This window comes from Falco biarmicus, chromosome 4 (assembly GCF_023638135.1).
Source record: "Falco biarmicus isolate bFalBia1 chromosome 4, bFalBia1.pri, whole genome shotgun sequence".
In the NCBI taxonomy this organism is placed as follows: domain Eukaryota; kingdom Metazoa; phylum Chordata; class Aves; order Falconiformes; family Falconidae; genus Falco; species Falco biarmicus.
Window position 1 is genome coordinate 108,215,335 of NC_079291.1, and position 22,116 is coordinate 108,237,450.

Consider the following 22,116-nt stretch of genomic DNA (forward strand, 5'->3'; position numbering starts at 1 on the left):
CCATTAAATCCAATTACCAGAATCTCCTATATGGTAATTTGCATTAAATCTAAATCACATATATCACCCAACTGTTCTTTAATAAAGCAGAGCTAGCTCTAAATGTCATCCAAAATCCTGTAAAGGCAAAAAGTGCAACAATTTTCTACCATTCTGTAAAAACCGTTCTCAAAACTTACCCAGCCAAGCCCTTTAAGCATGTGCAAAATCCATAGCCCTGCTGAAGTCCCAGAACTTTAGACTGTGCTTTTAAAATGGGATTTTTGCCAAGGTAAAGAATGAGATTTTACAGGAACAAAGCAAACTAAAATTTAAGCAAATGCCTAAAAATAGCTGTTTCTTTTGTGAGGAACAGTATTATCGGCTTCTTCCTGTGTGTTCAATTAATCAAAAATATCCTTTTAAACAAGGATTAAATTGCAGTTACTACCAAGAAACTCTAGCAACATATACTATTTAAATGGATTTTTGGACTGAATAAACTCTTGCCTCTGTTTTTATACCCAATTATGAACATAAGAATGTATTTCCCAGTCACATCTGAAAGATGCATAATAAGTGAAATAAATATATGTTCATCTTTCCCTGGAAGATACAGCATTCTTCTGATGTTTTTAATCATGCTTCAAATACTGGGGGCAACTGATCACTCCTTAAAATAAGTGTGCTGCTATTAAAAAAAAAAAAAAAAAGGGACTTTTTTTTATCCCTTAAGTATATTACTAAAACAAAAAATCTAAACAACAAGAGTCTGTGGTAGACATTTAACACCTCATGAATTAGATCGAGCTATGTCCCATACAAAAGGTAAAGTTACCCCAGCTCACTCATAGCTCTGAAAACTCTAAGTATTCGCTCAGATGGCGGACAAATGTGTTATCCATTATTATAACACACATGTAGGCATACACAGATGTACAACAGAGTCACAGAGTCAAAACAGTCCCAGCCCCCCTCCCTGGCCTGCAGGACACTCAAGATGCCGTCTAGCTGGTTTCCACATCCTCACGTTCAGCTGGACCGTCCTTACCACAGCTGCCAGCAAGCTCTTCCTTGGTGTCACCAGCCGGTTCTCTCTGACTCTGTGATATTCCATCCCAAGGAGCATGGGAAAGGAGAAACCTCCACTTACAAATACACTCAGAGTTGTTAAAGCCAGTGACTTCCTTTGGGATAATTACAAACTGGTTCAATTACAAACTGGTTCAATTACAATCCGTATCTTGGTCTCCACTCCCTTACCTGATGGATATTAGCTCTAAGACTGTGTTCCCAAACTCACCCCAATTAAGGCAATTAACAGGTGGGATGCAGATGGCTCAGCAGTGGCATGCCTCTCCCACACAGGTGTTTGGTTTTCCATTTTTCAGCTAACCAGCTCAAAATCCTCATCTTCTGGGAGCTGAGGTCTATGCTCATTCCTGAAGGGCAAAAGGACTTTGTTAATCCTCTTCGTTTCCCTCCCCTTAGTAGGGAAGGCTACAGCTTTATTAAAAAAGCAAGATTAAACAGTAACTCTAACATGTAATACAGGTCAGATAGATGGATAAACTAGGGAAGTTCCACATCCTTGGGATGGAGGAGTAAGGCATGCACCAAATGCCACAACAGATATGTAGAAGAGGCTGAAGCCCTCTACTTACCAATGAAATACCTCTCAGACAAAGTGCCTTAACTAAATCCTTGATCCCCAGCTGCAGCTAGCAGAGCAACTTCCACCCTCCCCCTTTCCAAGGGAGGCTAACAAGTTTCCAGCTAGACCCACGTGGACTTTAATTAGATGTGTGAATTCGAACACTTTTGCAGAGAACACTCATTTTCAACTGGTCACTCATAATCTGGGCAAGGATGACACTGGTGGCCTGGAAGTACCTCTTACACCATCTCCTCTCCAATTTTCTACCAATACATTTTAAAGAACCTTGCTGTTGACATGTGACAAAGGCCAAACTTCACTGTGAAACGACTACCTCATACTTAAAAATTGTGTTCTTTTTGCTACTGTTCCAGCTTTGCATACTAAAACATGGCCCCAGAAGTGGGAGATGAATGTGCTAAGAATCCTTACAATGACAGAACTCTTGAAGTACTGTCAGAAGCCAAATCACAATAATAAATTCCTTGTGACTAGATGAGTTGAGGGTACATCAAGCTACCTAATGAATATTTATTTATTCACATTTTCTAAACCACTGTATTAAGTTATTTAAAAACAAAACAATTTTTAAATTAACCTCTGGGAGCTATGAGTCTTTTGCAAGCAAATAAAACAATCTGAGAAGCTAAATTAATAAAGACAAAAGTCTCAGCAAGTAATCTCTTCCAAAGTTTAGAAAAAGGACATCCAATTATTACAACCTGAAAATTTACTTGCTTAACAGAGACATTTGAATAAGCAGGTTGAAAACTCAATCAAAACAGACAGGAAACCAATAAATCACTGAAGCTAATGACTGCTGACAGAAACCTCTTAAGAAATTACATTTACATGTAATATGGATAAACATTTACATGTTTATAGCCATTGGACTATTTTAAACACTTTTCAGTAAATATTCAATGAAGTATGATACTATTCCATACTAGACACAAATAACAACACACAAATCAAAATGAGCAGCTGTACTGGAAAACAGAGAGTTATCATCCAGCTTAGGTAAAAAATACCACTTTAAAGATGGCAAGTGCTAAGTAATAACAATACAAAAAAGAAAGCTAAGTCTCGGATTTGATGTCATCCTTGGAAATAAGGACAGCAGCGACTGTCCCAGAAAGAAGTATAATTCTTCAGCTGCACGGTGGAACAAGTCTGCTCTATTTCCAGAGGAGAGATGCAAATTTTTGAAACCGCCCTTAAAAGTGCCATCTCAGTTGGGCAGTCAGAGAAGAGCGTCTGGATGTCACGGACATCAGAACGACATGGTGAAGCATGTTGGCCAGGGCCCACAAGGAAGTTCAATCCACCACAACCTTGATGTTCTTGTTCCATAGCCAAGCAGACAACTTCTGCCTCCAGGGCTGCAAATCCCATGTTTTCCATGAGCACTGGCTGGATTCAATTAAAAAAATAAAATTTAACTACTATAATAAAGGTTTCCGTTAAATGCTAACTACTTGCATCACTAGTACTAAAAGGTCGCCGCGGCTCCCACTGCCAGAACTTCCAAATAAACTAAGCAAACTTGCTTATAATAGCAGGAAGAAATCGGATCTTTCCAAACGCTGAGGCTCAGCCAAATGCATCCCAGAGTCCTGTGTTGCCGTGAACTAGCCAACCGTCGTTTGAACTGAGGCTGGAGCTGGTTTCCACATTGCTTTGTTTATATTGACTGCATTTATGATGCCTCAGAAGTTGCCAGTAAAATATTTATTTAGCAGTTAAAACGTTCTGCAAATGATTTTGCTGTCCCAAAAGATAAATATTTCTCAGCATGCTGAAATGATACATTGATGTTTTTGTTAAGGAAATTACATGTTGATAAAATTTTCTCAGATTACACTTTGCCGTTCCTTTGTATTTGAAGTGGCCACATTAATTTTTTGTGATATTTATTGTAATTGTAAATTGCACTGAGATTAGAAACATTAAACTTACCATAAAATGAAACACATTTCAAGTATTTCCAAGTCATCTATTTAAGGGCTCAAGGACACTTTTGATCCTTCAGGTGGACCGGAGTGCTCTAATCTTACAGGACAAGGATCCAACACAAACCAGAATCCCACTTTAGACTCTTGGGGAGCCATTTTCCTCTCTTCTTCTCGTTTGTTTGGTTTTTTTTTTTTCTCTTTCCTTCTTTTCTAATACGTTAATACCCAGAACCACTTTGGGGGGTCCCTGTGCTGCAAAATTTCACTGTGAGTCTGAGGTTTACAGTGACTAGACATTTTATGCAGGCCATTAAATAAAAATAGGCACCACACTGCTATCTTCATTCCTTCCTTCAGCTACCTTTAACCTCCAAACAACATTCACATCCATGGGTTCGAGCTTACCAGCCTAGAAGCAACGTATCATTTCTCTAGACAAGGCCGGACACTTGCAAACGAGTGAAGGCTGTTGGTGCTCCAGATCATCAAAATTTCCATTTGTGCCTGCTCCAAGGCATGCAGAGTATCCGAGGTACTCTGTATTGCTGTCAAAAATTTTACTCCAGGGTGCAAACACAATCTCAGTGCAACAGCACGGCTCCTAAATGCAGCTTCTGCCATTGCATCACCTCAGCCATGTTGACCGATGTCCCAAACCCGGCTCTCCCCACAGGAAACCTCTGCAACATTTGATGCCAGTCTGTGCTCCAAGACACATGGGTGCAAATCCTCTGCAGGTAAGGTCTTCATGTACAGATTGCAAATGGACTGCACAGCGAGCCCAGGCTCCTGCCACCTCCTATGGTGGCATTACTTGGCCCCGTCATACATGTCAGCCTCCAGGTCAGTTTGTGCTATCAAAATTTCTCCCTGCAATTATAGTATATGTGGTGTCCACTCCAGCCTACACCATAAGCTGCCGCATAATTCTCTTGCAAGTGGTTAACAAGCGGCCATACTTCCACCCAGAGGTGACCACAGACTGAGATCTTCAGGTGCAATGCTGGAACTATCCTGGGTTTTGCATCTGCATTAATCAAGTAAGCTTCGATTTTTTGGCCACTCCTGTATTCAGCATTAATAAAATGAGACATACAAAACCAGATGTCTTCTAATATGAAGGAAGCCAACCCTGGGTTTTCCAAGTATCTGCTGAGGTAGTGTGGCTTACCAAGGAGAGGAGGTAAGCATGTTTGAACAGGCTTAATGCCTCATCTGCTACAGAAATAGTCTCCAAGCAGCTTCATACCTGGCAAGTAAAGTTTTACCAGCAGAATAAGACATCTCACATAATGTATAAATATGCAGAGGTCTGTAGACGTAATTCTGAAAAAGTCTCACACCATACATAAGCAGGCAGAAACATATTCCTATCAGGTACAAAAAAACCCCCACATATTGCAAAATAAAACATTTTTAGTTTGCCTCTCAGATTGCTAGGGTAACTCCATTGTTTCTGTCTTTATTTAAATGTATAATAAATACTCTTTAAAGAATTTAGGAATTAAATTAGTTTTCAGTGTACTCGGTTGTCATTTTTACATTACCCCTGCCGCTGCATTTTACATGCGTGTGCATGAATGTGCATGGACGGTGTAGGGAAACTTATTTAAAAAGCATGCATAATATAGAAGTAAGGAAAGGTAAAACTGTCCTTATATATTATTTCTTCTCTTCTTGTTCCAAAGAATTTTGCTTGTCTTCATACTTTAAAAAGAATCTACATTTATTTTGGATCGGGGCTGATTTTTGTGTTAACATCTGGTAGGTAAAATCTTAGCCTCATTGAATCCCATGACAAAACTGAAATTAACTTCAAGGACGCTAGTACACTACCTGATAAAAAATTCAATGTCATAGATCTTCAGGTGGTTTTATTACAGAAAAACGCTTGGGTCTCATAAACACCTGTGATACTACCTTCATTTTGTAAGCTCAAAAACTTGGTTCGGGTTTTGCTACTACTATTTCAGGATTTTCTTCTGTATTATATTTTCTTCTTTATTTTCTTTTACATAGGTGTATTTTTTTTTATCATTGTCAAACATTCAGATGTATTACCTGCAGTTTATCCCTCAACCAGAGAAAACTATCTTCAGCTCTACCACAGTCGTCTTCCTTAAATTCTGATCCTCAGTTACATCTTCTGAGAAAAACCAACCTGAATGTGCTACCTGAATGCGGTTAGAATATATTTGCGGAGAACACAGGACACTGCCAGATCCCAGAAATCTATTTCCGCTCAAAACAACACTGGACTAAACAGTCAACAGGAAAATATTCTATTTTGGAAACATTTCCCATCTTCTTCACCAGTCTTTTAATGTATCATATTACCTAGGTTTAAAATAAAAACATTTTACCAGCATTTGGAGGGAAGGTTTCTCATATTTGCCCAGGCAAGAAACTCTTTTTTTCCCTCTTTTCTCCCTTTCAGTAGGTTGAGGAGGGAGGAGTGGTTTGTGCCATTTGACTTCAGAAAACATCTCGGAATTCATGAGAATCAATGGGAATTCCCATTCTAGCTGTATTCAGTCCTATTTTTTAAACAGCCAACACAAACTTTTCAATAACAAACTTTGACATCAGTGAATTCCAGCTCTTAAAATGTACAGTTAATGAAAAGAAATTAAGACCAGCTTTATAAATGAACAGGCTTGCAACCACAACCTCTGAAGAGGCTCCCGCCTTTCCCGCCGTGTAACGCACAGCTCCATCGCCCAGCCAGCACGTGAACCATAGCCTTGTAGAGCAAAATATTTCGGACTCTCCTGCAGGAATCAAAGTAAATATTCCCCCAGCCATCAGCAAGCCTGAGAGCACTCCGAATCAAAGCTAACCATTAGAGGGCAACCTGATTACATGAGCAGGGGTTATTCTAGCACAAGGGCTGGGTTTCACTCCAAAAACACTGATCTAGGGAATTTAAGATTCCATGGATGGACATGGAATTAAAAAAGCTCTTGATAAAATATATGGAGGAACACAAGCCAGAAGGGTCCGTGTTAGCAGCTGTTGCTTTAAGAAGCACTGTACATGACTACGTAGTCACTGATGCTCTTCAGTTAGAAATTAAACCCACTGCATCTTAAACCAAAGAGTGTGATGAACCTCACTATAGCTCAATGGGTATGACTGACGTGCAGGGAAGGCAGAAAAGGCCAAGGGAAATGATGGCAGAGCTCCATAAAACAAAGATTTGCATGGGGAAAAAGAGAAGGGGCCATTACCTTTATAAAAACGTGTCACCTAAAAATATCAAACGGAATTATCAGGTGGCGATTTAATACAGGAAGTAGTTCTTCACGTATTGCACCAATAACAGAACTTGTTGACAATCTGGCATATACCAGGGACAACTTGGCTGAAAATGACAAATAAATGTAAGAAATGCCTACTAGAGACTAATATACATATCCACTTGTGCCCCGGGAAATTCTTGAGCAACAAAAGACTGTAAAGTGCAACTGCAAGATAGAGGAGCATCACTGTTTGCTTACCTCTTTTCATAACCTTTTCTAGCCCTGCTGCTGACCGCTATCAACTGTAGCGCATGGTCAGAGCTGAGCCACTATTGCAGTCCTTGTAGTCTCAGGAAATTTGCCTTTCTGTCACCCTTCTCTGTAGGTAAATGCTGTTCTTGATGGGGGGGGGAGGCCCACCAAAATGTGGTTGCTTCAGCACACACTGACATCATTAAGGGTTGAAGTGAAGGAGGGAGACTGTAACCTGGAACGTAAAATCCCTGGAGTTATCTCATTACTCATCTTCTAATCATTAAAGTGGTTCTTTCTCACATGTCAGCAGAAACTAGAGGGATCTGAATATAACAAATAACGTTGTGCCAGACCCAAATCAAGAACTTGGGCAGTGTAGGGAAAAATACTTCTGATTAGAAATGAAAAGGATGAAACTTGTATTCATGCCATTCCAGACCAATCATTATTTCCAACCCTCTCATTTCTTTCTAAAATCAAGGAACCAGGATTAAACCTACAGTTCTTTCCTGGGAAGTGAAGCTGCAGCTCACAGGTACAGCAGCTCTATTTATAAAATCTTCGACCCTGGAAATTATGCTTTTCCTTGAAGCTTTCATCTGCATTGAATGCTGTAACAGAATGCATATTGGACAGATTTTGTGGACGCTCAAGGACACGTTTACCACGAATACACTAATAAAAATATCATCAGTGAAAACGCACCTGGAAAATGTGAGATATGTAAACGTAAGGTCAAAGAAGAGGATCCTTGTAGAGTGCCTACATCCAAGCCTAAGAAAACACGGTGGGGTTTTTCATTTTAATAGGGCAGAAAACACAAATATGTGCCACAGTCTTTGACCCAGTTTTGGGTACCGCCAGTTATGGGCTTTCTGGTTATAAAGGTAGTATTTTCATATCCAACCCAAACATAACTATTCCAAATTAATATAGGGATAACATCTCTGGAGTTTGTCTCATCTGAGAGAAGACACTGTGAGGAACCGTACAGAATCAAAAACTTTAGTTACAAAGAAATACTTTTTCTTCCTGGTTTTTTTTTCCATATTCAATCAACAGATCCCATCACAATATGGTTATAAATAGTTCTGTCAGGATGTCAGTTGCTTTTATAAATCTCTTCATAAAGAATAAGGATTGCAATACAAGAAAGAGAACACAATAGGATGACTGTACCCATCTGACATTGCAACACCCAGAAACGTGGACCCTGGTCTGAGTGGAACTCCTAAGTACTAACATAGTATAAATATACCCTAAATATACACTGGACTTATTTATTAATGAGAGCTCAAGACAACACAGAGGTGCTTTTTTGTTGCCCTGTCGATGTTTCTGAGCAGCATTTCCATGCGCATCCTTGTTAAGCACGACCCAAAAGGTTACATGATTTTATGGAGTGAAGGCTGCAAGAAGCTCACAGAAAATGAAAAAGATCTCTTCCTTACCCTCATGACAATCTGCTTTTCATTCTGAAAAGCATCCTCTTCTGAAGTAACAATTAAGCATAATTTCAAAACCTAAAAAATATATTATACAGCACAGTAAAAAGGGCTCTGCTGGAAGAACAAACATCAACGGGTAGAAGGAAAATACAGTCATTTCAAAACTAGGCATATATAAAACTCTGCCTGCATAATCGTGCAAAGCAAGGAAACAAGCAAATGCCTTTTATGTGTTTAGAGGCCTGGAGAACAGAAAACATCACCGTTTTTGAGAAGAGGAATTCACGAGTCTGTAGAGGAGACAGTAGGTATGAGTTTCTGACCGCACAAATGCCACAAACACACTTGCCAATACTACAGCTTTTGGCGGCAGACCATCGCTCTTACACTTCATCTGCAGCTTCTTTGGCCACACATCCAGCATTTCTGGACACCCAAAAGCTTGACGCAGGACAACTCATACAATGCATGCTCAGTGGGCTTGTTACCTCCTGGTTCCCTTGGGCTGTATTTGCTCTGTAGACATGGTGAAAGCAAAAGGCAATTCTGGAAATCCAGAGCAGGAATTACACCAGCAACATTTCTATTGCATTTGCATTTGAAGCATTAGAAATACAGGCAAGAGATCCTCATGGAAACCTGTGAAGGTTTTACCATCCAGATATTTCCTGTTCCAATAGGGATGAGAGAACAGCAATATTAATAGGAAATTATCTCTATCAAGGTGGCTGAGAGATGGCTGAAAGATGCCATGCACTGTCTCTGGAGCACATCCCCCAACATCACTTGCCTTACCGAGCTTTCCAAATCTTAACAAACTACATCCCTTTGAAACCAAATACTCTTTCCTGAGTCCTGCTCACACTGAGCCTGTTTTCACACTGAAAATAGAAAATTTGGCTAAAATGACTTTTTGTGAAAACCGTTGCAAATTCCTTAGCTTCCACCCAGAGAACGAGTTCTTTAGAACCGCAAGGAGAGATCTTGACTCACAGAACTCTTCCTGAGCGGTGCTGGGCAACACGCTTCCCCTTCAACCCTTGGGTACTGCTTGCGCTTGCTGTAAATGAGTTAAACTACATACTACTTACTTTTCACCCGCAAGCCAGTGAAGGCTACAGACCACTAATTTATGTGTTTATCTAAAGCTTCTGATGTTCTATGTATTTCTTTGAAGTGTTTTGGTTTTGTTTTTTTCAAACTAGGCTGTATTTTTCCCTTTCAACTAAGGATATAAAAGTTAAATTGGTGGGCTTAGCTGCAATTTACACACTGGTAAGTGTAAAGCACTGGCATTTACAAGCCTTCTGTCCCATAGACACATACGTGACAGCTTAGCCAAAAATCTGCAAATATTCATTAAAATTCAGAAGCAAATTCATCCATATTTAGAACTGCTTTACATTTGCTTTCTGCAAATATTTGAGCACTTGTATTTTAATAGTACAAATACTAGTGAAGAATGAATTTTAATTTCAAATAACCACTGAGCTTAACGTGGTATGTTCAACTATTACGTGCGTGGTCCGTACACTAACACTTAGCCAGTGAGAAACGCCATCTGACCAGGGCACAAGCAGTACTCTGTGACTTCTACAATTAACAGTGCAAAATCTGAATAGGAAATATTTCCACACTCATTAATGCGGAAATTTCACAGCACACCACAGAATTCATAAAACATTACGGTGCCCTTTAAACCTTACCTATGGCAGTAATAAGCCTCAAAGAGCTAGAATGAGAGGAGGCTCTGAACATGTGCACAGACTGGCACAAAAATCCTGCATTTTGCATTGATTGAACAGGCCTTATGAGAATTTCTGCTTAAGAGATGGGAATATTCAGCAACCCAGCTCTCACTTTTACAGAAAGTAAAACATCCATTAAAAGCAATTTTAATTTAGACAAGGTGTTACTTCCATATTTCAGCAAATTACGCAATTAAGGGGGAACATAATGTGAAATTATTTAGGTTTATGTTAAATTCTTAAATACTGGTGTTTAAACTTTAGTAAATACCTCAGAAAGTTTGCTTAGCAGCATTAATCCTGTGGAATCCCTCTAAGACCTTGTAATCAGTCAAGCAGCAGAGAAGGAAAAAGCCTGTTAGCTCAAACTGAACAGCCAGCTTCTCCCTCACAGATCTTACCATGATGAAAAAAAAAAATGTATTTTGAGAGAACCTTCCTTGCCAGCTGAAGTTTGACTTGCATTTTGCAAGATCTACTGCCATATGTAGATTTTTACCCAGAACACTTCCCTGACATAATATTCGTACTACACAAACCACAAGTTTGGGAGTTGGAGTTTTGTGCTTTAATTTATGTAAAATGGCCCAGTGTAGTGTCTGGGAGTCTCTTTCTCCCGGTTATTGTAATACTGTGTCTTCAGAAAGACGTCAAAGTTCCTAGGACAGGCAGTTTTCAGTGTATGAATAACTACTGCACATCTGACTATTCTCTTCCAGGCTCTGTTTACCCTTTATTTTCTTTGTCGTCATGGAATGTCACTGAGGTCTAGGCATCCTGCATAAGCAAGCAAGCTTTTAGGCTAGCAGCTAGGAAGTATCAGGCTGGATACCACTGTCATAAGTTTTTAGCATAATTTTTCACTGCAAGTCTTGCCTGAGTAACTTTTGAGTATGAATGAAAAAGGAAGCTTTAAGCCTATCTGCACTTGAGCTCAGCAGGCAATCTCTTTAACACTAACTCAAGGGTTTCCTCCTTCAACAGTACTATCCATTTAGACATAATCCACTAACTTCAATATCTATTTGGAGAGTGAATGTACACTGCCTAACACTCTTTAAATTAACTATCTGGGGGGAAAATTGTGTCGAAAAAATGAAATCTTCTCATTCCAGCTAATACTCAAACTTTAGACAGAGATCCATCTTCTTTTACTCATTTGGCTTATATGCCATTTCAGTTCTGGAAAGTTTCCATATTCCCATCCTAAAAAAAATATTGTTTAGAAACACTACAAGCTTATTTTTGCAGTTTGCTAATATAGGTGCAGTATAAACAATGGATTTGAGGATCTTGCAGAGGAAGAAACCATTTTATACATAATCTTGTTTTAATGAACTCTGTAAACTGATGAACCCATACAAGACACTGATTGTGACTTTTTCCATCAACACAAAGCTGCGTGGATAAGAGCATGTACTTTTAACGTATGCTGTGAAACCCACTGCCTACTGATGCAACAGTCATCGCCAATTTCATTAAAGGTAACCATCCATATCCCAGAGCCTCAGTTCTGGCAAATTTCCTATAGATTTCATAGAAAAGTTTAGCCAAGCAGAGATAATAGTATCAAGAGCCATGTTAGCATGTTTAATGCGAACTTGCCCTGAACCTCGTTTACACATTACCCAGACAAATTTCATGGAATACGGCACTCAGCATTTAGATTTTATCTACTATACCAGTCAGCTGAAACAACCAAACACTTAATGACTTCAATCTAACATTTTGGATTAAGACAAACATCTAATAACAATACTTCACATGCTAGTTGATGATCCTTAGAGAAATTAACCGAAATCAGTAAATCATATTGATTATATTTTTATCCAATATGGTGATAAAAAATCCCAGATAGGTGTTAACTTTTTTCTCCCCAGGTCCAAGAAGGCTTAACCCACCCCAGCTTCATCTCAGCATGCACTGAGTGCACACAGTACTAGGTGGTGTATTTTATTAGTGCCTGGGGGGTGCAGGCTGCAGCTACCTGCAGCATCCTCCTCCATCCTCCCTGCATCCCTTCAAAACCCCTGCATCCCACCCCCTACTCCTCCATCCTCCCTGCATCTCCCTCCAGCTTCCCCACCCATCACCCTCACATCTCCACTTATCATCCCTGCATCCACACACACTCACCCTGCATCATGTATTCACCCCTCACACCCCTCCACATCCCTTGATACCATCTCCCACTCACTGTGCCTCTCCCACACACACTCTTGCATCATCCCACACTCTCCTCCACCCTCCCATCACAATCCTCCGCACCCCTCAGTACTCCCCCATGCATCCCACATCCCCCTCCATCCTCTCCATAGTTCCCCACCCCAAAACTTCCAGAGGGGAAAGGGCAGCATCACGACCAAGTTTCTGGGGTTTTTTTGATGGGGAGTATCCATAATGTGTTGCTCTAGGAACAATTTTTCTTTCAGAAGAGCTCAGCAGATGTCTACTTGCCTTGCAGGTGCAGAGCAGAGAATCGATGCACGGCTGCTCACCCCAGCAGCGGGACATCCCCTCACAACACTGGCACAACATCCAATCCATCCCTGCCGGAACAAGCACTCCTGCACTTTTACCTCGATGTAAACACCATGTCATCAGTCTTAGAATCCTACCGCTCCATGGAGCTATATTTAAATTGACACTGACGAAAATGCAGAACGTTTCTTCAGTTTCCCTGAGATGCTTCATAAAAAGGGCATTTAGGGTGTTTGAATTGGAAACTCATCTGAATGGATTTTTGTTGAGAAAATCATCATAATGTTTGCCGATTAACTGTGACCCTATTAGCATTCAAACACGGGAAGAACCCACTTTTGGTGCTGCTTTTCCAGCCCTCAGTCTACACCCTTCTACCTTGTTTACAGAGAAAACATATGCTGTTTTACCTGTACTGGTGTAATTTAAATGGTAGAATTCCCTAACATGAATGCATTTCTGCCAGAATAAATGTGTTATACCAATACAGCTTATTTATTTACAGAAAAGGGAATAAACACCAGGTGTATTAGCTACAAGTATGCTTTATTGGCCCCAGAATTATACAGCACTGGCAAAGGACCCTTGAGGCAGGGGGCAGCTTTTCTGGCAGCTGTGCTTTGGGGTGCTCCAGAGTGAGATTATTCCTGCAGGCAGAACTGAGGAGAAATCACAGCACTGAAGAAAGTCACCCAGATCTTCCCCAGGGCTCTTGTCAGACACCTCTGAGTGTCTGGGCTGACACAGCTCTCCTGTGTCTTCATGCTGAAGTACGAATGTGGGTATCACCCATCACAGCCTAACAGCATCCGCACTGGTCCATTACAGCTGTGAAAGGAAATTAGAAAATAAAGCAATTATGCTGCACCAACAAAAACTATCCATCAGCACCAAACCCATGGGCTGGTGAGGCCTGCTGTAATTTCCTTGTAGGTGCTTACTGCCCCATGAAGGTTACTGATGCTGGTCAAGGTTTGAAGTCCTGTTTGTGAATGCACTCGGACATTACCAGAAGGCATTGGGAGGACTGTCACCGATAGCCAGTGGCCTTTGCTTTTCTAAGAGAAGGTGACACCTCGCTGGGACCCCTCTGCTCCCAGCTCTGAGCTGCTGTCACTGAGGAGCAGTGCCACCCCAGCCAGCCCAACAGGCAGCCTACCCTGCGGAAACTAAACTTTAACAATAAATAATACAGAAACTCATTAAAAGAGAGAATAAGTTACAAAAAAAAAAAAAAGTGTTTTACAAGCAAAAAACCACTGGTCAGGTATATTGTCAGCTACTTCTAACAGACTTCCCATGTGACTGAGAGGACTTTGGGCTTTACTAGCATCGGTGACAGAGCAGGGAGGGCCCCTCGGCTCAGCACACGCGCCCTCCACACTGTAACCGGCTGCTTCCAAGGCCAAAGTTGGCCATTAAAGCTGTTACTACCAAAAAATGTTTCTAGGCTGGCGGCTACAAGCATGGAGCCCATTAAAGCAGAGGTCACGGTGCGCTGCTGGAGGTACAGTGTTTTCATTCATAGAGTGTTTACACGTCCAAATATACTCGCTGGGGTTTGCTTACCAACAGCGTGAGCACAGCCCGGCCCGCCTGGCCGTGTCCCGCGGGGGGAGCGCGGTGCCCGCCCTGCTGGCCGCCGCCTGGGGCCCGGCCCCCGGCTCCCACTCGGCCCACGGCTCCCACCCGGTCCCCGGCTCCCACCCGGCCCTCGGCTCCCACCCGGGCTGACCTGCCGGAGGGGAACGCTGGGCGGCAGATGGCAGGCGGAGGGCCGGGGAGACCCCGGCCGGCTGAGACCCCCGCGAGCAGCACCACGCCGGGGGCGGCTCTCGGGCATCGGCCAAGGGGCGAGGGAAGCCCCCCCGAGCGCCCGGCGGGGCTTTTCCTACCGGGGGCCGGCAGAGGAGAAACATTTTCCGCTGGATCCTCCGGGAAGCGCGAAGCGGCCGGTGCCCGAGCCCCGGCGAGACGCCCCTGCGCGGGTGCGCAGCCTGCACTGCCCCGGGCGCCCGCCGCCAGCCCGGCGCTCCCGGGAATCGGGGCAGCAAGGGGCGGTGAGCGAGGGGCGGTGGCCGGAGGGAGCCCCAGCCGCCCCGGGAGCAGCCCCCAGCCCCGGGCCAGGCCGGTCCTCGCTGCGCGGCCCCGGCTCCGCAGCAACGTGCAGCCCCAAGCCTGCCGAGACCCCTCCTTGCTTTTCTCTCTCGCTGCCTAGGAGAGAAAGAAAAAACCAACGCAAAAAACCACCACACACTAAAATCACTTTCCTTATTTAATGCCTTTATGATCTGTGAAAAATAATCGCTTTATGGTCTGCGAAAAATAATCACTTGTCCGCCACTTACTCAAATGTGAAAAGAAAATATTAACATTATATCATAAGCACGATAGTAATAACCGACGCCTACTCTTTCCAAATCTCTTTAGCATGGGTGATGGACGCAGCTTGTCATTCTGTTAATTTAGGTTAATGCGTCAGTGAATCTACCTTTTAATTAAAAACGGCTGCTGTTTTCACGTGCACTGAAGTCGTCAGCCTGTAACCTAACCAGAAACAATAGCCAAAAATGAAATAAAGCGACAAAGTCCAACACCCGCCGTGCCCTGCCCGCGCCGGGGGACCCCGCAGCCCGCCCGGGCTCTGCCCGACCCTCCATCTGCGCCACCGCCGCCTTCCCCCTCCCCAGCGTCAATCCTTATCCCCAGGTTAAATAAAACATATATTTAAACAAGCATTTCGTTTGAAATAAGTCATTTTTCGTGTAAGAATATGAGCTTGCTTCCTGTTGCAAGGGCCGTATCCTGTGCTTACAAACAGCCCATCACTCATCCCGGCAGTTTATTTAACCTGGGATTGAGGAAGCCACCCCCGAGCATCCCCCAAGCGGGGCCGAGGTACCCGCCGACCCTCCGCTCCCCTCCTCACCCCTCGCGGCAGTAGGTCCGGACCCTGGAGCGTGGCGAAACGGCAAACGAGGAAAACTGGGAACGACCGTGCCAGGAACCGGATGCCTTCAGCGCGGCTTCACCTCGGCGCCCGCCGAGGGCTTCACCGGTGGCAGGCTGGGAGCTGGCAAGCTCGAGGCGATTTTTAATTAAAGCTCGTAAATCTTGCTAGCGCGGCTCCTCTCCCGCCGGGACGCGGCCGTTCCGTGCCGGTAGCGAGGGCTGGAGGCGTTACCGACAGCCGGCTCCAGCGCGGGGCTGTGCCACGTTAGAGGTGGACCTACCGCCCCGGAGACGGGGCGTCCCAGCACCGCCGTCGTAACCTGCCTTTGGGGCACCCCTGGGGGCGGGGAGGGAGTCACCGACAAGCCCCAGAGCCCATGGCTGCTAATTACCACCTTTAATCGGGAGGCCCGCCTAACTGGCATCCCTGCAGCGGGGGCTCAGAACGGGCCCCCGGCCCTGCCCCGCCGATCCGCGCCCGCCCGCCGGTCACTTCCACAGCCTCGCAGCACCGCGCAGCACCGCCGGCCCCGCTCCCCTCGCTCTCTGCCCCTCGCCGTTCTCTGCGGTCCTTTTGTTTTTTAGCGGGACGGCGGTAATTGCATGTCTCGGTAGATGCTCTATAATTTGGTATCTCGATGGAAAATGTACAGCAGGGACTCGGGGAAAACAAGTAAGAAAAAAAAAAAAAAAGTAAAAAAGCAAACCGCACGATTTCGTGCTACGTCGCAGAAGTTCCCAAGGAGCCCGGGAGAGCAGCGGCGCCGGGCCTGGCCACCCCCCGGCCGGGCCGTGCGGGCTCCGTGCGGGCCACAGGGGCCGGCAGTGCGGGTTCGGCCGTGCTGCCCATCGGGAAGTGCTCGCTCAAAGCCGCTCAGCGCCCGATGCCGTCGGACACCCTGCTCCACGCTGCCCCGGCCGCGTTTAAAAAAAAAAATAAATCACGATTTCGGATTAACAGAGGGGAATCTAATGAAGTTATTGGATAGCGATTAATGTATCTTTAAAAGGCGAAAGGATCCAAATTGGCCCCAGCAAAGACTGCGAGCCGTGCCTCTCCCGGCCACAGGCAGGCCGAGCCGTCAGGGAAAACGATGGGAGAATCCGCCCCGGGACCGGCCGGGACAGCACCGCACTTTGTTCCGTCCTTGCAGATCCGCCTGCGAACTTGGATTCGAATCTCTAACCTGCCTCCGTGGGAAGAAAAAAAAAATAAATTCAAAAGCACTAGGTTACTCCGAGCAATAGTTCATAAAATACTTTATTGAAATCAAGTAAATATCTTCGCATTAATAAAACCGAACATAAAATGCAGTTTTCGAATAACTAGGGGCACCACAGGGTTTTAGACAGCGAGTAGATGTGAAAGGTGGGATCCAGTGTCCTGGCCCCTCCGGGCCGTCGCACAACACAGCGTCCGTGGCGCAGCGCTCCGCAGGCGCGGAGAGGAGCGGCGGGGCGGGGTGGGGTAGGGGGGAAATGGGGACGCGACCGACCAAAACGCCCAGTTCACCGGAGACCGAAGACGACCGCAGCCTCTGACCGTGCCGCCCTCCGTCCGCTAGCCCGGGCCGCCGCGGGCGGGGCGGAGAGGTGCGGGGCCGGCGGCGGGCTCGGCGGGCAGCGCCCCGGGGGCGGCCGGGGCCGGCGGCGGTGGGGCCGGGCGATCACCCTCACTCCTCCTGGCCGACCTCGGCCGGCGAGCCCAGGCTCTCGGGCGGCTTCTCGGCGTCCCGGGCTCGCTCCTGCTCAGAGAGCTGCTCGCTGCTTGGGATGGAGTTCTTCTTGGGGCGACCCTTGGGCTTGGTGGGGGACTCCAGGCCGCCCCCCTGCAACACCTGCGAGGCGAGGAGGGGGGCACCCCGGTGAAACCGTGCTGCCATCAGCCCGAGGCGAGAGGAACCTCCCTCTCCCCCGTCCCCTGGAGCAAAGCACGGCGTCCGGGCCGCACCGCGGCTGCCGGAGCGGCTTCTCCCGGCCTGCGCCTGTCACCCTCCGCACCCGGGGACCGAGCCGCGTTATTATTGTGATTATTATTGTTATGATTTGGCCAGGGCCGACATGCAGAAGGACGAGCCCGCGGGCCTCCGTTCCCCGGCGGGGCGCGGACCCGGCGCGGTGCAGTGCGCAGAAGGGGCGGACTCGGGCACTTACTATTTTCTTCCATTTCATGCGCCTGTTCTGGTACCAGGTTTTCACCTGGAGCTGGCTGAGCCCCAGCGATTCGGCCAGGTCTATTCTGCGGACGAGAGAGAGAGAGGCGGTGAGCCCCGGCAGTTTTCGTCTCGGCTGGCAGCTTTCCTCCTTTGCAGCTTTCCTTCTTTTTGAGGAAAAACGAGCCCCCATCCCCTCCCGTCCCGTCCCGCCCCCGGTCCGGAGTGTGCGGCATCGCCTACCTGTCGGGCGTGGAGAGGTATTTCTGCTTCTCGAAGCGCTTCTCCAGCCCCATGAGCTGCAGCTCGGTGAAGACGGTGCGGCTGCGGCGCCCTTTCTTGGCCTTGCTGCCCGGCTCCGGGGGGGCCGGCTCCAGCTTGCCGCGGAGGTGCAGCTCCAGCGGGAGATGGGGCGAAGCGGAGCCGCCCTGCAGCCCCGACCCGGCAGCCAGCAGCGCCGAGCCCAGCCCCGAGCACCCCAAGGGAGCCAGCGGGAACTTGAACACGGCGGCCGGCTCCGCCTTCAGCACCGCTGCGGGAGAGAGGGGCCGTCAGCGTCGGGCAGCCCCCGGGACCCCTGGGGCTGCAGGGAGCCTCGGTTTCCCCGGGGATCAGGCCTGCAAGGAACCCCCGGCCCTTCTCCTTTCTCGGCAACGACGCAGCGAGGCGGAGCGGAGCCGGCCGGGTGCGGGACCCCCGGGGAGCGTGTCGGGGCCGACCCTGCCCGGGTGCCACTCGACTCCGCCGCCTCCGCGGTACAGGGTCACGTTTTACCCTTCAACCGGCAGCTGCTAATTGCTGAATGACTCGGGCGGTTACAAGAGAAAATAGTTTAAACCAACCGAAAAGCGTTCCCTCCAGTGCCACCCGACAGCTGGGGGATCCGGTCACGGTCCCGAGTTTCCCTCCCCAGCAGCTTTCAGGACACTTTCGACCGAGGAACAACCTATATCCCTCTCCGTGAACCGCAGCCCCAGGATTTTGCTATGAAGACGCACCCGGGGACAGGACAGGGAAAGTTTCAAAACGGAGCGTCTCTATCCCCGAGGATGCTGCTGCAGGCACGTCCGTGCCGCTCTCGGCCCAAGCCGCGGCCGCGCAGCCACCTCGCTCCCCGGCGGGATGGGGCCGCTCCGCGGCGCGGGTCGGCTCTCCCCGGCACGGCACGGCGCGGCTCTGCTCGCCTCGGCTCTCCCCTGCCCGGCCCGGCCCGGCGCGGCTCGGCTCTCCCCTGGCCGGGCCCGCGGACCCCGCGCTGCCCCGCAGCCCCCGGGCCTGCTTGCCCGGCGCTCCCCGCCAACACAGGCGAGAGAGAACAAGCCCGGTGGCCCGAGAGGGACTTTCAGAGGCGCCTCTGCAGGCTCCCGCCGCTCGGCCTAAGCAGAAATTGCCTCAGCCCCTCCCAGGGCCTGATCCTGCCCCGGCTGAACGCGGCGGGAGCTGAGCCATGAGGGCTATAAAGAGCCTTTTATCTGGTCCACCATTTCAAATAGTTCTGCCCGTCTTGAAGATAATACTCATTTCCAGATATCCTAACATATCTAACGTGCTCCCTTGTTACGAGGCGCCACGCTTTCCTTTCTCTGTTAAAAGCAGAACAAGAAATTGTTCGTTTCTATAGATAAAGAGCGATGTCTCCGCAGATGAAGATGGCTTGGGAAATGAAAGCTTTCGCGAGCACACACTAAATACTGGCGTTTATAATTTTTTAAATATTGGTGTTAAAAAAACCAAACAACAAAACTATGCCGTTAATGCACTGCATTTGTCCTCAGTACTATATCAGACTGGGTAGAGCACGCTGGCTCCAGCTTTAAATAAATCTATCTATATATAAATGCGTTATATAGAGAAAATAATATATAAAATATAAATATCTGTTGGGTTTCTAGCTAAATCTGTGTCCGCAGAGCACTGTGCCGCCTCTTGCAGCCGCACAGATAATACACCCCACTGCCTCAGGCTCCAGCAATCCACGCCTCATCCAAAAACGCGGGGGGAAAGCTCAACGACAACGGTCTCCCCGTGAAATTCAGCGGCCAGTTTGTGCAAGCGGCGTCCGAGCCCCGGAGCCGCTTTCCCCATCCGAGCCCGGGGCAGCGCCCGGCCGCGGGCCAGGAGCCTCCCGGGCACGGCCAGCACCGCCGGCCCCGCGCGCGGCCGGCATAGCCCGGCGGCGGCGTTTTAGGCAAAATTCACGAGGTTTTCTTCAAAGGGACCGGCTCTAAAACGCGCTGCGGCGCCCCGGCGGGATCGCCTCCCCGCCTGGCCGCCCCGCTCCCGCAGCCCGCTCCCCCCCAGCCGCGGGAGCCCTCGGGGCTCGGGGCGGGGGGGCTTCCCCCCCCCCCGGGGACGTACCGAGGTGGTTGTGGTACGGCCGGGCGGAGAGCAGAGCCTGCACCCCGAACTTGAGCAGCTCCCCGGCCGGCGCGGCCCCCTTGGCCTCCGGGGGGTCGGTGAGGATCTCCTCTATCATGAAGCTGCGGTAGCGGTGCGAGCGGTGGTCGGGGAAGGCTTCGGCCGGGAAGTAGTGCGCGGCCCCCAGCTCCAGCGGGTGCTGCATCCTCGCCGCCGCCCGGGCCGGGGCGGGGGGGGGAGCCCCGGCCGCCGGGCCGCCCTAGCGCAGCCCCCCGGCCGGCGCTGCTGGCAGCCGGGCAGCGGGGCGTCCCGCGGGCGCTCTGCCCATCGCCCCGCCGCCGCCCCCTACCCTGCCCCTGCGGGCCGGGCCCGGCGCGGCCCCCCCAGTGCGAGTGGCCCTGGACCGCCCTGAGCAGCGCGGCGGGCCGAAGCCGTTACCGCCGCATGCACGCGGGGCGCGGCACCGGGGAGCGTCTCTCCGCCCCGGGACGGCGGGCAGCGGCCTATTATACCGCCGGCCCCGGCGGGGCTGTCAGCGCTGCGGGGGAGGGCGCGGGAGGGGCTGCGGAGGAAGGAAGGGGCCGGGGCGGGCGAGTACCTGGAAGCGAGAGGTTACAGCAGAGCATTTGATCCCCTGCCACAGAAAGCAAATTAGCCTTTCTGCCCGCCGCGGGAGAGCAGACACCCAAACAAGCGCTAGCCCCTTCGGAGGGCAGCCCCGGGCCCGTCCTCGTCCCCATCCCCGTCCCCGTCCCCTCGCGAGGGAGCCACCCGGCCGGAGTGGGGGGACGCACGGAGCCACCCCCGGGGACCGCCCCGCCACCTGCCCGGGCCGCCCGCCCCCAGGGCCGGCTCCCCTCGGGGGGCCCAGCCCCGCCGCCCCGGCCGTGGACTCGCACGTCCCTCGCTGGGGAAGGGGCCCCGCCGGCGGCTCGGAGCCCTCGGGCAGCTCCGGTGGGGCGGCCGGGAGGAGCCGGGCTCGGAGGAGCTGGAGCTACCGCTCTGCGCTCGGAACTGCCCGTCGAGGGGGCCCCCAGCCCCGGGCTCCCTTCGGGCCTCGGCCAAATCGCTGTAAACAACGGCAAGGAGCCGGCCAAGGAACGAAACGAAACACGGTGCGAAGCGCAGCGTTTCTCTTGACTTTTGTAGCCTTTTCACCAACATTTTGCTCGGTACAACGGGATTCGTTTAATTCCTCTTTAGCCTGTGCTACGCAATTCAGCAGATAATTAATGAGCCACCCCTACTCATTACTGATGTGCTTGATGCGAGATTTATGTGCGAGAGTCCCAGCGCTCATAATCCCCAGCAGAAAACGCAGGCATCAACAGGGGAGGGGGGGCCAGGGCCAGCGGTGCCCCGGCAGCCCGGCCGGTGGGCTGCCCGCCGCGGGGGGAGCTGACAGCGGCCGTGGGATGAGTTTGGGCTGGACTCGGCCCCCTCCCCACGGCGGGAGCGGCACTGAACACGCGGATGATTTCCACGGGAGGCATGCCACGGACTCAGCCCAGCCGCTGCCTCCTCGACGGAGCTGTCCCACGCAGAGGGACGGGCGTCGGGCTCACCCCCGGGGGAAGGGAAGCTCAGCCTCCGTCTTTATGGTTTTCGGCCAAAACCAAGGGATTTCGGCACGTTTGCTTTGCTGCTGCCGGCTGCCGCGGGGCTGGCGGGGGGTGCGCGGGGGCGTGCGGAGCCGCCGGCGGGATCTGGCCCGGCCCCGCTCCGCAAGCTGGACGGGACCGCCGCAGGGGTCACCCGGGGATGCCGTCCGTGAGCGCAGCCCACGGGGGTACGTGGCCCAGCCGCGCCGCAAGCAGCACTCCGCGGCCGTTCGGGCCCGGCCGGCTCCCCCCGCTGCCCGGCCCCGGCCCCCAACAGGCTCCCCCGG

At 49.4% G+C, this 22,116-nt stretch overlaps 1 protein-coding gene across 1 annotated transcript; it reads right to left on the reverse strand.

Annotated features, from left to right (window-relative positions):
• Positions 1 to 17,037: 17,037 nt before the first annotated feature.
• On the reverse strand, positions 17,038 to 20,577 carry BARX1 (BARX homeobox 1). Its single transcript, XM_056337627.1, has 4 exons — positions 20,229 to 20,577; positions 18,114 to 18,402; positions 17,872 to 17,956; positions 17,038 to 17,555 (listed from the first exon to the last, which is right to left on the reverse strand). Exons 1-4 carry the CDS (start codon positions 20,431 to 20,433, stop codon positions 17,391 to 17,393), a joined length of 744 nt encoding a protein of 247 aa, XP_056193602.1. The 5' UTR covers positions 20,434 to 20,577; the 3' UTR covers positions 17,038 to 17,390.
• Positions 20,578 to 22,116: the final 1,539 nt, after the last annotated feature.

Excerpts from the sequence above, each read along its gene's own strand:
- BARX1 (XM_056337627.1), bottom strand. The coding sequence starts at position 20,433 with ATGCAGCACCCGCTGGAGCTGGGGGCCGCGCACTACTTCCCGGCCGAA. Across the intron at positions 18,403-20,228 it reads GCCGTACCACAACCACCTCG|CGGTGCTGAAGGCGGAGCCG; the intron begins GTACGTCCCCGG and ends TCTCTCCCGCAG. Across the intron at positions 17,556-17,871 it reads GCATGAAATGGAAGAAAATA|GTGTTGCAGGGGGGCGGCCT; the intron begins GTAAGTGCCCGA and ends CTCGCCTCGCAG.